This window comes from Manis pentadactyla, chromosome 1, assembly GCF_030020395.1.
Source record: "Manis pentadactyla isolate mManPen7 chromosome 1, mManPen7.hap1, whole genome shotgun sequence".
NCBI lineage: Eukaryota > Metazoa > Chordata > Mammalia > Pholidota > Manidae > Manis > Manis pentadactyla.
Genome location: NC_080019.1, coordinates 70,693,824 through 70,707,376, shown reverse-complemented (window position 1 = coordinate 70,707,376; position 13,553 = coordinate 70,693,824). Strand labels below are relative to the sequence as shown.

The 13,553-nt window shown below is 36.2% G+C and overlaps 1 protein-coding gene across 5 annotated transcripts in view; it reads left to right on the top strand.

The window, feature by feature from the left end:
* Positions 1 to 13,553, top strand: part of PLS1 (plastin 1) — a 128,176-nt gene that overhangs the window by 92,007 nt on the left and 22,616 nt on the right. For all 5 annotated transcript variants that reach the window (XM_036877274.2, XM_036877270.2, XM_036877272.2 and 2 more), the window contains 4 exons: positions 1,362 to 1,443; positions 9,528 to 9,693; positions 9,775 to 9,917; positions 11,785 to 11,880. In XM_036877274.2, coding sequence (XP_036733169.2) covers positions 1,362 to 1,443; positions 9,528 to 9,693; positions 9,775 to 9,917; positions 11,785 to 11,880 — 487 coding nt within the window. The remainder of the gene's footprint in view (positions 1 to 1,361; positions 1,444 to 9,527; positions 9,694 to 9,774; positions 9,918 to 11,784; positions 11,881 to 13,553) is intronic.

Genomic DNA, 13,553 nt, shown 5'->3' with positions numbered 1-13,553 from the left:
GATGAAAACGACAATTCAGCATTGTCTTTTAGAACCAGTTAAGTAGCTACATCTACACAGGGCTTGAAGAAGTTACGTTCCATTCAAAATTAAATACCATGTTTTCCAAATGGAATCTCTTATTCTTCTGGTGCCTTTTTCATCTCTTTCCCTAACAACACTAGGAAACGTTTGAGTTATTCCTCTGATGTATTAAAAATGTTCACAAGATTTCTTTCTTCACCTCTTAAGAAGAGATTATTGACTGTGACAGGAACACGGGGAAGTGTAGGAGAAAGATATACCTCCTTTATGCTCAGATGAAATTAATGCTTTAATTCGGTCTTGTCATGTCTTGGGCCCTTTGCTGTCTGTTTCAGCTTACATAAATTCTCTAAGGGCATGTCTCTGTCTTTGTGGTGTTTATAGTCCCAACATACTTTTTGTACAAAGTACGTGTCTTTATTTTTTAATTTATAAAAATACAGAAAATTTACAAAGAAGAAAATAACCATCACAGATTTTCTTATCACCCATAACTAGGTATTATTAACATTCTGCCACATTTTCTTTGTGGTTTTTTTTCTGTATTTTTACTTAAAAAGAAAAAAGAACCTACCCATGAGTATAGGATATTAGATTTTAGTATATTACATATGAAACATACCTAGACCTGATTCTGTAACATCATTCTACAGTTGATAGGTAGTAACTGCACTAGCTGGGGTGAGTATTTAATAAAATGGGTAACTGTTGAACCACTGTGTTGTGTATTTGAAACCAAGATATTATAGGCTTTTATAAGATTTTTTATCAATGATACTTTAATAATAAAAATACCTTGACCTGCACCTACAATACTGATTTCTTCCTCTGAAGAATTGAATGTGTATTTTCTCCTATCTTTATTTTAAAATATAAAATCTAAAATACAGAAGCAAAATTTATATTAATTTCTTTAAAAATGTTTAAATTATTGAAATCTTAGGAAAATCAAGTCTCTTATTGCAACAACAGTAATTTTAACACTGTCAATACCATTTTATGAAATACAGCTTCTATAGAATTCCTTTTGCATTTCAGGCTGCTAAATATTGATAATCACTAAATGAAGTAAAGACAAGGCTCACATAAAGAAAAGGCAAGATTATTTTTAAAAATTAGGAGGAAATGCTAAGATTACTATTATAGTGAGTGAGGGATTTGTTTAGGTTAGGGAATATTTCTTAGATTTTAAAAATTAAGTCCCCAACATGAATTACAGTAAAATATTTTAAACTTAAGAACTGCTTTTCAGAATTTAACTATTTTGTCTACTTTGTAAAAATCAACTAAAAACATTTCTGGGAGTCTTAAACTAAATTATTTCCTCTTCTCTCTAGCAAAATGATCAACTTATCTGAACCAGATACAATTGATGAAAGAGCTATTAATAAGAAAAAGCTCACCCCTTTCACTGTTTCTGTAAGTATTTGCCCTGTGCTAGCATTCACGTTACTGTGCTATAAAATGTATGGCCCATATTAATGGATGTTTAGGCCTGAGCAAATTAATTTTCTCCCATTTTTACTATTGAGAAATAATTGACATACATCACTGTATAACTTAAGGCATATAGCATGATTGTTTATGTATACTGTGAAATGATTATCACAATAGATTCAGCTAAATAACCTTCTCATATAGCTACAATAAAAGGAAAAAATTTTCTCCTTGTAATGAGAACTCAAGATTTTCTCTCTTAACAACTTACCTACATATCATGCAGCAATGTTAGCCATAGTCATCATGTTGTATATTACATCCCTGGTATTTAGTTATGTTATAACTGGAAGTTTGTACCTTTGGATTACCTTCATCCAACAATTTCCCCTCCCCCAACCTTTCACCTCTGGTAACAGGTCTGATCTCTTTTTCTATGACTTTTTTTGGATTCCACATATAAGTGAGATCATACACTTTCTCTGTTGGATTTGTTTCACTTAACATAATATCTTCAGGGTCCGGCTATGCAAAATCTTTGGTTTAACATAATTTTGGTTTCCAGTAAAAAACTAGGCTTTACTAAGTAAAAACTCAGCTGCATTTTGTAATGAATGAAATTAAGATTCAAATTCTTTGGATGAAGTTCTTTCCTTTAGATAATGGTATTAAGGTTATATTATAATTATTGAGTTCTTTTTATTAATGATTCTTCGCTTGATGTCAGTGTTCTTGTTGGTTGGTTGAAATAAGAATACTGAATAGTTTTACCACATTTTACCATTTCACAGAATTTCAAGCTGTTCTTTTTTTATCAGATTGTTCTGCAGTCAGCTTCTCCATTCAGATCTTGTTAAAGTCCAGAAATTATAGTTAACACACGTTTCCCCTCAAAATCTCTAGATCAATACGTGGATATCAATATTTATATACTTACAAGGAACCAGTCACTATTCTAAACACACTATATGAATCATCCCTTTCATTCTTCCCCACAACCTTAAAATAAGGTAGATACTGACTTTACAGATGAGGAGAGTGAGTCACTGAGAAGCTGCGTGGTAGCCGAGCCAGAATATGGTCCCAGAGGTCTAGCTCTAGAGCTCATCTTTTCATGTCTGTGCTACAGTGCCACTCTGATGTGATGGTAGTAATAGCAGCTAGTTAATGCGCTGGTCACAACGGTAGCTATCAAACGTGCTACTGCTAAACTATTTCCTTCATTTTTGCAGGCAAGCTCAATCCCTGATTTTGCTGAAGTTAAATCTCTTCTATAGGAAGCTATGTCCTTAGGGCAGTGGTATATAGTTAGTCTTGGACTATCTGAGGAGTACTCCCATTTCCTGTTACTTTTGAGAAGTAAAGAATTGGATGTTGACTAACATGCTTTCTCGTGTCCCAGTTTCCAATAAGCCAATCATGTTGCATATCCCAGCAGAAACTACCAATTTCTTTTGAAGAAACCCATTTTGATTGCAATTTATTTTCTTTCACAACTTGTGTCAGGATGCTTCCTCTATCTGATTGCTGAAAATATTCATATGCATCTTATTTTTAGAATACACATCACACATTTTTATATGGCACTGAATCTGAAACTTACCATTTCTTACTGTTCTATAAATTTATGCTTGGTTTTACTTGTCATACTTGTGTGCAGTGTATTAAAGAAAAAATACTCTGTAACTATTTTGCAATAGCTATAGGATGGATCTGAGGGACTAAGACTTCTACAGTTTTATTTTTAGAGAGAACATTCTTCCAGTATGAGTGGGAGTAATAGTCTAGGTCTCCAGGAGGCTGAAAGAGGGCACTAATGTAGAATGAGAAAAGACAGGCCTTCGGGGAAGGGGCAGAGTGTTACTGTGGATATTAAATCTGTCTTGTTTGTTCAGTAACTTTAGAGCTCTGGGAATAGATCTACTAGAAAACCAGTTTCCCATGAAACTTTATTCCAAAGAAGCCTAATTCTTTTGTAAAAGATAGTGAAAATATAGTTTTTCACCTTATGATGATGATGATAGGTTTATGCATTATCATGATGTGTAAAAGAAAAGAAATATGAAAGGATGAAAGTGATGTATAAAAACCATGAACACAAGGGAAGGGGGTGGACCAGGTAGTAAAAAGCAGGACTCGGTTTTGATCTTGGCAGCTTTTTCATCTCTTTTCTTCTACCCAGTGAACTTCTGAGCTGTGTCTTCTTGCTTGTTTATCATTACTGAAAGAAAAATTATTTCTGTGAATTAGACTGAAAACAGATGTGATTTAGGGACCTAAAAAGTTAGGAAACTAACAAAGAGAGGATATAAGAAATTTAATCTGTTCATTATAACATGTTAAAAGCTAGTACAATTAATACACTCATGTACAAAGTGTATATGTATATACTTTATACTTGCATATGTACATAATTATACACACATATATATGACCTTCATTTCACCTTAAATACAATTACAGTTAAAGTAGGGAAAACATGAATCTCATTTGGACATTCCAAATGGAGTAAAAATAAGGATGAAATCTGAATAACCAACCATGCCTTTATTCCTGCTAGCCCAGTAAGTATATAACACAACCCTCTAAAAATCATTAGCAGAAGTGAACTTAGCTGGAATTGAAACAATGGGAAATGGAAATTTGCAAAGTGGCATGAATGAAAAGAAGGAAAACTTGCAGTACCTATTTGAGACTGTCAGTAAAGAATTGGTTAGTTAATTAATCAAAATAGAAGGAACATCAGAAGCCATCTAGAACAGCAGTACAAAGTTTTCTACCTGGTACACTGGGCTACATCCTAGGCACAGACAGTTCACTTATGCACAGAAAAGATGGGAGACAATGGATGGCTAGCCCAAGATAAACTGCCATATTTGCTGTGTCTTCTGTTAATGTCTCTGTAAGGTGAGGTATCTTGTTTTACAGATTAGGACACTGAAACACAAGGAGAGACACCTCTGTCATGTCACAGTTGTGGGTGCCCCACTGTCCCTGTTTCTCTTCACTAACACAGGCCTAACAGGGCTTTTGTCCTTATTAAGATTTGGGGTACAACCTCTTTATGGGGTTCTCCTGTTATTTCTTCAAGATGTTTAAAACTGGCTTTAGAAAACAGTGGTCATCCTATTCCCTAGTTACCAGTAGGGCAATAATGTTTTATTTCCAATTAAAGCTACCATTTATTTGAACTTAAAACTGCATTTTAGCTCCTTACTTTGAATCCATTTTTTCAGCCAATTACTTTTATTTGCTATACTTGTAAACCCAATATTTTTCAATAAAATTAACATCAAAAGCTGGCTCCCCATATATCACCAACACAACCTGTTGATAAGACAAAGCTAATTTTACTGCTTACTACAGTAAGAGAAAACACCAAAGTCCTGGCAGTATCTTGGAGCTGGGAAAGTGAGATCAGAGTTTGAGAATTGGAATTGTGGTTTAAGGTGAGTCTTTTAATGTGGGAGAGGGAGTGGGGAGATGGGTTAGGATTGGATATGGAACATGATACCAAAATCAGTATTGGTGGAAATAGCAAAAGGAAGATTTCAAGGTAAAGGAGTCAAAGGATCTTAGAGATGAGCTGTCCACTTATGTTTCCCACTGAAGAACTGATGACCTTTTCAAGTAGTACCTGTTATGAACAATCAAACCTCTGCCTTCTTTTCCTGGAAGAATAAGGTCATGCCCATGAAGACAGAGGTATAGCTCAAAGCCAAGTTAATGTGGGGAGTAAAGTGTGGTTTCCTTGCCATTGTCCAGGGAAAAGAAGTGGTAGAAGGTTTTGGCTCTCAGTAGCTATTGGGATCGATTTAGTGAAATTACATGTTTCTTTTGGCCACAGTACCATGCTGTGAATGGTACAATGCATGTGAAATGGGTCATTTTGAGATTGATACTATTATTGGAGTAATTTTCTGTGTTGCATTGTGGGGAATCACAACTAGAGCAAATATCCTTTATGCTTTTGGGAGACAAGATTGAAAAATATTACTAGTCAAGCCTAAATTGGCAGAAGCTCTCTCTTGAAAGTTATATTGATTATTTTAAGGTAACAAGCACATCTGAAGACATTAAAACATTTTCTAAGGTATCCAGAATGTATTTGAAGTTTACTGATAATATTTTCATATTTACCATGTTCATTTATAGTGAATTATGAGGTTATAAATATGTTGAAGGATTCTCTGGTTTTGCCTTCTTTTGGGAGAATTATATTTAAGTGAATATTGCTTATTCACTTTTTTGTGATTTTGCTAATTGCAAAATTACTACAAAAAAAATTTAACTCTGAATGCTTACATCAGTTACCCCAGACTGAATCCCCAGAGACAGAGCTGTTTATCTGGAACCCAGTAAGATAAATGGCTTCAGCATACTGCAAGAGGAGGTGAACCTTTGTGCGGACCTATCCCTGTAGAAATAAAAGACAAAGACAGTCTCTACCCTTTCCCAAGAAATAATCAAACACAACAACAAATCCCCTAGGCCTTAAAGCTACCTCTTTTTATCTTGGTGACTTTTTGTCTGACTCTACTGATTATCACGATTAAATGGCCACAAAAATAAGGCGTAGCAGTAAACCGGCCACTGTGTCCTTCCAAAAGGTAATGGGGAAAAGAAATCCTCAGTACATACGATGCATTTGTTATCTCTAGAGAAGAAATTGGAGGAAATAAAAAAAACAAAAGCTAAGATAAGCCTAAGTTTTTCTAATTCTGTGCCTTTCTCAGTTTGCTTTCTTACGTTGTCCCAAACTGTTTTCTGTGGTTGGTTGTTTTTTTCTTTTTCTTTACATTTGTATTTCTGATCACTGATACAGTACTAACAGATGGCAACTAAAGGACAAATTAATTAATATTATTAAATAAATATGCCTTTGCTTAAACCCTTAGTTTAAAATTAGTAGCATGTGGGTAAACAAGTTTTAAGAGCAAGAGTTACCTTTTAGATTTGTTGGAAAATAATTTCAAACTTACAAAGAGTTGCAAAACAAAAAACTGTATAAAACCACAATATACCCTTTACCTAAATTTACCTATTAATGGTTTACTCCACTTGCTTTAGTATTTTCGCTCTCTCCGTTGCCCTCCCGCCCCCTCCTCTCCCCCCACCCTCATTTGTGCATGTATGTGTGTACACAACATTTTTCCTTTTGAGGATAAACTAAATGCCTTGTGATCCTTTACCCATGAATTCCTTAGCATATATTTACTAAGAATGGAATATTATTCTCTTACTTTACTACAGTATATTTATCAAGTTCACAAATGTAGACATTTAGGCCGTAAGATATCTAATTCTCTTCATAGCTGCTGTTAATTTTTGTCATTTGGTTAAGATGTTGCCTAGTTTCTATGTAATTACTGTTTCCTTTTTCTTTTTCTCCCTTACAACTAATGTGCAGCCTGCAGATACCTTGCTCCGCACCAGAATTTCTCCCTAAACCAACTATGCACTGATGACTCTCTCCTAATCTGGTCTATACCATGATGGTCACAAACATTTTCTTTAACTCAAGGCTCTTCCTCCCTGTTCACCTGTCGTCTAGCTGGCATTCTGCAATAAAGAAACCACTCTTATATTCTCTCCCCCTCTCGGTCATGATATGGACTCAGGAATTCCTACTTTTTTCCCATGGCTTAATTCATTACTGTGCTGAATTATTTTGGTGCTCAAATTGTCCCAGATTTGGCTATAGAGAGCTCTTTCAAGCTGGCTGTGGTTTTTTTCCCCCACTTTAAAAAAAATTGTAGTAACATACACATAACATAACATTTACCATTTTTAAGTGTATAGCTTGTTGGTGTTAAGTACATTGACATTGTTGTTCACCCAGCATCACTGTCCATCTCCAGGACTTTTTCATCTCGCAAAACTGAAACTGCTACCTATCAAATAATAACTCCCCATCCCCCCCGCCCTTATCCCCTGGCTCTATGGATTTCACCACTCTATGTACCTCATATAAGTGGAGTCATACAGTATTTTGTGTGTGTGTGACTGGCTTATTTCATTTAGCCTAACGTCTTCAAGGTTCATTCATGTTGGAGCATGTATTAAGATTCCCTTTTTAAGGCTGGATAATATTCTATTATATGTCTGTAGCACATTTTGTTCTTCCATTCATCCATGGATGGACTCTTGAGTTGTTACTACTTTTTGACAGTTTTGAATAATGCTGCTTTGAACATGGCTGTGCAAATATCTGTTTCAGTCTCTACTTTTACTTCTTTTGAGTATATACCTGGAAGTGGAATTGTTGGAGTACATGGTAATTCTATGTTTAATTTTTTGAGGAATCGCCATACTGTCTTCGATAGAAATGGTACCATTTTATGTTTCCCCACCACTGCACAAGGGTTCCAGTTTCCCCATAGCCTAATAATAGACATCCTAGTGGGTGCGAAGTGGTGTGGGTTTGATTAACATTTCCCTAGTGATGAGTCATGTTGAGCATCTTTTCATGTGCTTTTGTATATCTTATTTGGAGAATTTATTCATGTCTTTTGCCCATATTTTAATCAGGTTGTTTTGTTGTTGTGGTTGAGTTGTAGGAGTTTTCATGTATTCTAGATATCAATCCCTTATCAGATATATGAATTGCAGATATTTTCCCCCATTCAGTGGATACCTTTTCACTCTGTTGATATCATCCTTGATGCACAAAGCCTTTAATGAACTGACTCCTTCCTAAAAGTTACCTTTAAAATTCTTGAGAATTAAAACCTAATTGCACATCATTTTTCAGAGAAGTATTTCTAAATAGGGAGAAATAAAAAAATCATTAGCCCAACACTAATAAACTGACAGTATTAGAATTTCTAAGAGAATATGTTATTAAAATATTTGCATAATGTGATATTATAAAATGTTAATAATAACAATTTCCCTCTTCTTTTTGTGTATGCGGAATGTTGGGAGATGAGGCCAGACTCAAATCCTAAAGATTTTTGATTGTCATGCTAAGGATTTGGACTTGACCCTCTCCTTTCCCTCTATTTCTTTACTCTTACCCCTTCATCCATTTATTCAATAAATGTTTATTGAGCACATACCATGTGCTGAGAGCTGGGAAAACAGTTCCAAGCATATGAAAACCCTCTGTTGTCATAGAGCTCATACTCTAATTGGTGGTGATGTAATAATAAACATGCAAGTATATAATCTGTTGGAGAATGATAAGGAGTAAAACAGGCAATAACAAGTGTCAGCAGAGCTTATGGTGATGTTTACTATTTTGTGTAGGCTCATCAAAGAAGGCCATTAGGTGGTACATGTGAGCAGTCTTAAAGGAATTGCGGATATTAGGGGAAAGTGTGTTCCAGGCAGAGGGAATAGCAAGTGCCAAGGCCCTGTATAGCTGGAACAGAGAGGACACAGTGGGAGTGACAGGGGACTTTGAAGGGATTTAATTAAAGCTATACCTTCAGGTATATATATTTTTATTAAGATCACTGACAGCAGAGTATTGTGGAGATGGATTGTAGCGTGTAGAGAATAGGTGTAAGGAAGGAATGAAGGAGCCTAAAGAAACAAAGGCACTGACAGTTTCCAGAGCTATTTAGAAGGTGGAATTGACAGCAATTGGTGACTGGATGTGGAAGGCAAAGAGGAAGGGTTCTACTCATATTTCTGACTTTGGTAGAAAGAAGACAAGAATAAAGGTTGGTCCTATCACCCAAGATAGGAAATAAATAATAAAAAGCCAATTTAGACAAGGAATTAAAGAAAGGCCAGAGAAGCATGGCAAGAAAATTGCTTCAGTTTTGGACATGTTGAGTTTGGTGTACTTGTGAAACATCAAGGTAGACATAACCAAGTGAATATATAGGTGTGGAGCTTAGAGTTGGGGCTGGAGATATGGATTGAGAAGTCACTGGTGTATAGAGATGATAGTTAAAATGGTGGGAATTTTTTTTTTTTAGTAATGGTATTTTGCTTTTAACTATGTTTAAAAATCTGAAATTTTGCAATCCTTTGTTTCGTATATACCTTCACAACTTGACAACAAGACTTTAGAAAGTCCTTTCTCATGTGTATTTTGCTTTGTGGCCATTCAGGAAAACTTAAACCTAGCCCTGAATTCTGCCTCAGCCATCGGTTGCACGGTGGTTAACATTGGTGCACAGGATCTCAAAGAAGGAAAACCTCACTTGGTCTTAGGACTTCTCTGGCAGATCATCAAAGTTGGTCTTTTTGCTGATATTGAGATTTCCAGGAATGAAGGTAAGATCATCAAAAATACTTACTTTTCCCTGACATAGTCTTACTACAGGAAGAATTTATATTTCAGTGGTTTCTTCTCAGCTCTGATCGCCTTGCTGAACGAAGGTGAGGAACTGGAGGAGCTGATGAAGCTTTCCCCGGAAGAACTGCTGCTGCGGTGGGTGAACTACCATCTGACCAATGCAGGGTGGCGTACCATCAGCAACTTCAGCCAAGACATTAAGGTTTATATTTCAATGTTCATTTTGTGACATGAAATAAGGATGAGGAATGTAAAAAAACTAAAGGGGTTCAGACCTAAATTTGAACTGAAATTTAATTTATAAGGACACAGTAGAAAATGAAATTTTGCATTTCTCTGAAGTGGACTCTCTCCCCCGCTTGTAATCACAAAATTTTTTATTCCAAAACACTGGTTTGTTGGCTTTCAATAAAGAAGTACAACTGGCTGTGAGAGGAAGCAGATGCTAGCCTTAGCCTGTCAAAGCATTCTTTCCCATTTTACATGCCACAGATAGAATAAATTATGAGGATGTCAGTCTTAATTGGGACTGAGAATTCCACCTGTTTGCTGAACTAGAGGCCCATTTGGGCCTGACCAGGTAAACTCTTTTACTCCCACTTTACCAGTAACCAGCTAACAGCAAGCCAAATTATCCTGAGGACACAGGGAATCAGTAGACAAAAGGAGGTCTTCAGGTAGATCTCTCAACCAAGTAGCTTATTAGTAAAACACTTACCTCCTTCTGGGAGAGCTCTGTCAAGGAAACTGCAGCATTCATTCTGCCTAACAACCCTCCCACGGTCACTGCCAAGACAAGCATTGCCAACTTGGAACCCTGGGATATTTTCTTCCCCATCCTTTTTTTTTCCAGACTAATCAATGTTGGCATTAATTCATATTTTCTCTTCAGGTATATTAACACCTTCAGTCAGGTTATGTTCACTTTGAAGTGACATTGTATTTCTCTGCTTTCATCTATCGTATGTTCATTTAAAATTTTATTTTGGGGGGCTCTGTTATTTTAGAATTCAGTTGATCAGAGATTTATTAAGCTGCTCCTGTGGGGCATTATGCCAGGCACAGGAGATGCAAAGACCTAGCTCTTGAGAAGCTTACCAAGCTGTCCTTCTAATTTTAACATTACACAAGGAGATAAACATCTAGTAAGTACATGGATGTTGCAGTTATATACTGTATAACAAGTCACTCAAAACTTAAAAACTTAAAATAATGATTTATTGTTTCTCTTGATTCTGTGGGTTAATGCAGCTTGGGGGGTGGTTCTGCTTCAGATGGTGTTGGTTGGGATGACTAACTCCTTTGCATTCAGCTGTCATTTGGGCTGGTCTGGAAGGGTCCCACTTGCATGTCTGGCCCCTCACTGCTTCTCCATGAGGCCTTTTCACATGGCTAGCTTGCACTTCCTTACAGCATGAAGGTCTCAGATAGCTGGACTTCTTAGATGGAGACTAACTTCAAGGGGCAGGAAGCAGAAACTCTTAAGATGGGCTCAGAAACTCCAGAGCATCACTTCTACTACATTCTGTTGGTCAAGGCAAGTCAGGAACAAGGCCAGTCTGAGTTAAAAAGAAGGGGAAATAAACTCTGCCTTTTGGTGGGAGGAGCTACCTGTATGTACGGGGAAGAATTATGATAGCTGTCTTTGGAGACAATTTCACTGGATGATTGAATATGCTGTGGTCACAGCTTATTTGTAGAGGTGAGCTGTGCAGTATAGAGGAGGGCCCATAATTCATTCTAGAGAGACCAGGGGAGGCTTCCAGAAGAAAATATTTGACCCTCAGCTTAAGTGTTACTGATAGCTGGGAGTGTGAACGAATGAAAAGGTGAGGAAGGGTATTCCAGATACAGGGAAAGTGTTGCTAGAAGCTCTGAGATGCAAAACAGGGTTGCCAGAAGCTCTGAAGTGAAAACAGTATAGTGCATTCAGGAACCTATAAGTAATAAAAGTTATTACGTTCTATGCATTCTTGGAGATGAGGGCAGTTTCTTCAGTTTGAGCTTTTCCTAAATCCAGTGGCAGTTTTACTCGTTTTTAAAATACGATTTCATTTCTTTCCTTGAAGGATTCAAGAGCCTATTTTCATCTGCTTAATCAGATTGCACCTAAAGGTGACCGGGAAAATGAACCTGCCATTGCCATTGACTTTTCAGGATTTAATGTGAGTACAGTTTTTAATTTAAAAAATTTTATTTTGGTAAAATATACATAAGATTTACCACCTTAACCATTTTTAAGTGTACAGTTCAGTGGCATTAAGTACATTTGCATTGTGTGCAACCATCACCACTCTCCACAGTGAAATATGTACCCATTAAACAGTAGCTCCCCAGTCCCTTCTCTCCCGAGCCCCTGGTAACCACTGCCCTACTTTCTATCTCTGTGGATTTGATTAGTTAGTGCAAATGAATGTAGAGAGCCATTCTCTATGGCCAGCATTCACAGGGGGAGTCCTCGGCCCTTCATTAAAGCTCGGCCCTCAGCAGCTTTTTTTGCCCTAGGCTCCAAATCTCCAGGCCAAGTCATCTGGCCCTCATGATTGAAGAGATGGAATTGCACATCTGACCTTGAGTATGGAATCAACCCTACATCCCCTTTTCCCTGGTGCAGTGAAACTGCAGCTCACCAGGGTGCTTTTGTGACTCACTGTGTACCTTGAAAGAGTGCAACATCCATAATATTTAGTTTTAAAAGCAATTTGAGGCATTACTAATTATATTTCAGATTATTATAATGAAATATCTAAGAAACCTAGTATTGAAAATTATGCAAAATTTGCAAATTAGATTGAGTCAAAAAATCAGGAACTTAAAAACTTAAGGAAAATTTCAAATATATACAAAAGTGACCAAACTTAGTCCATTGAACTACCATGTGTCCCATCTCCCAGGTTCAACGACTATCAATCCATGGTGAATCTTTATCATGTACCTATTTCCTTCCTGTCCAGTATAATTCTGAAGCAAATCCTAGATGTCAGTAATTGTGTCAATAAGTGTTTCAATCTGTATTTCTAAAGGACAATCTGTATAAGGTATAATAAGGTCCAATATATTAGACCTTATCATACTTAAAAAAATTAACAGTAATCTGTGATATTCAAATATCTAGTCAACTGACATTTCCATTGCCACATAAATGCCAGATTTTCTTTGTATAATTTATTTAAATTAAGATCAAATTAAGGTCTACATATGATTCATTCATGTCTACCTTAGGAACTTTTTACTGCTCTTTAATGGCTTTGAACCTACTGGTCTCTCAGATTTCATTTACATTTTTACTTCTTTGCATTGCTGGTGTATAGAACTGGCTAAGTCATGATCCTTGATCGTGTTACAGTCTCATCATGGGTCCATGCATGTCCCTCTTTTCTTTTGTTTTTAGTTGTTTTGAGATTATAACAGGCCTGTATGAACCCTTAATCCAACAAGAAGCTAAGACCCTGACATTAACTGACATTTAGCTGTGCCATTCTTTCCCTTCCCATTTTTCTGCCTCACCTTAATGTGATAATCATGGTCTTGAATCTTAGGTTCATTGTTCTTTTGTTTTTTTTTCTTTCAATTAAATATATTTCATACAAAATTAAATTTTTAGTTTTACTTTTTACTTCATATAAAGTTTATGTTGTACTTAGATTTCTAGGACTTGTTTTGAGCATATTGCTAAGAGTCACTCATATTGCTGTATGTCATTGTGTTAATATAATACAGTTTATTCAGTTACTCTCCTATTGATAAGCATTTGGCTTTTTTTCCAGGATTGTGCAATTGTGAGAAGTGCTGTTCCTTCTAATTTTAACATTTTTAAATATATGTCTCAGCTTGTATT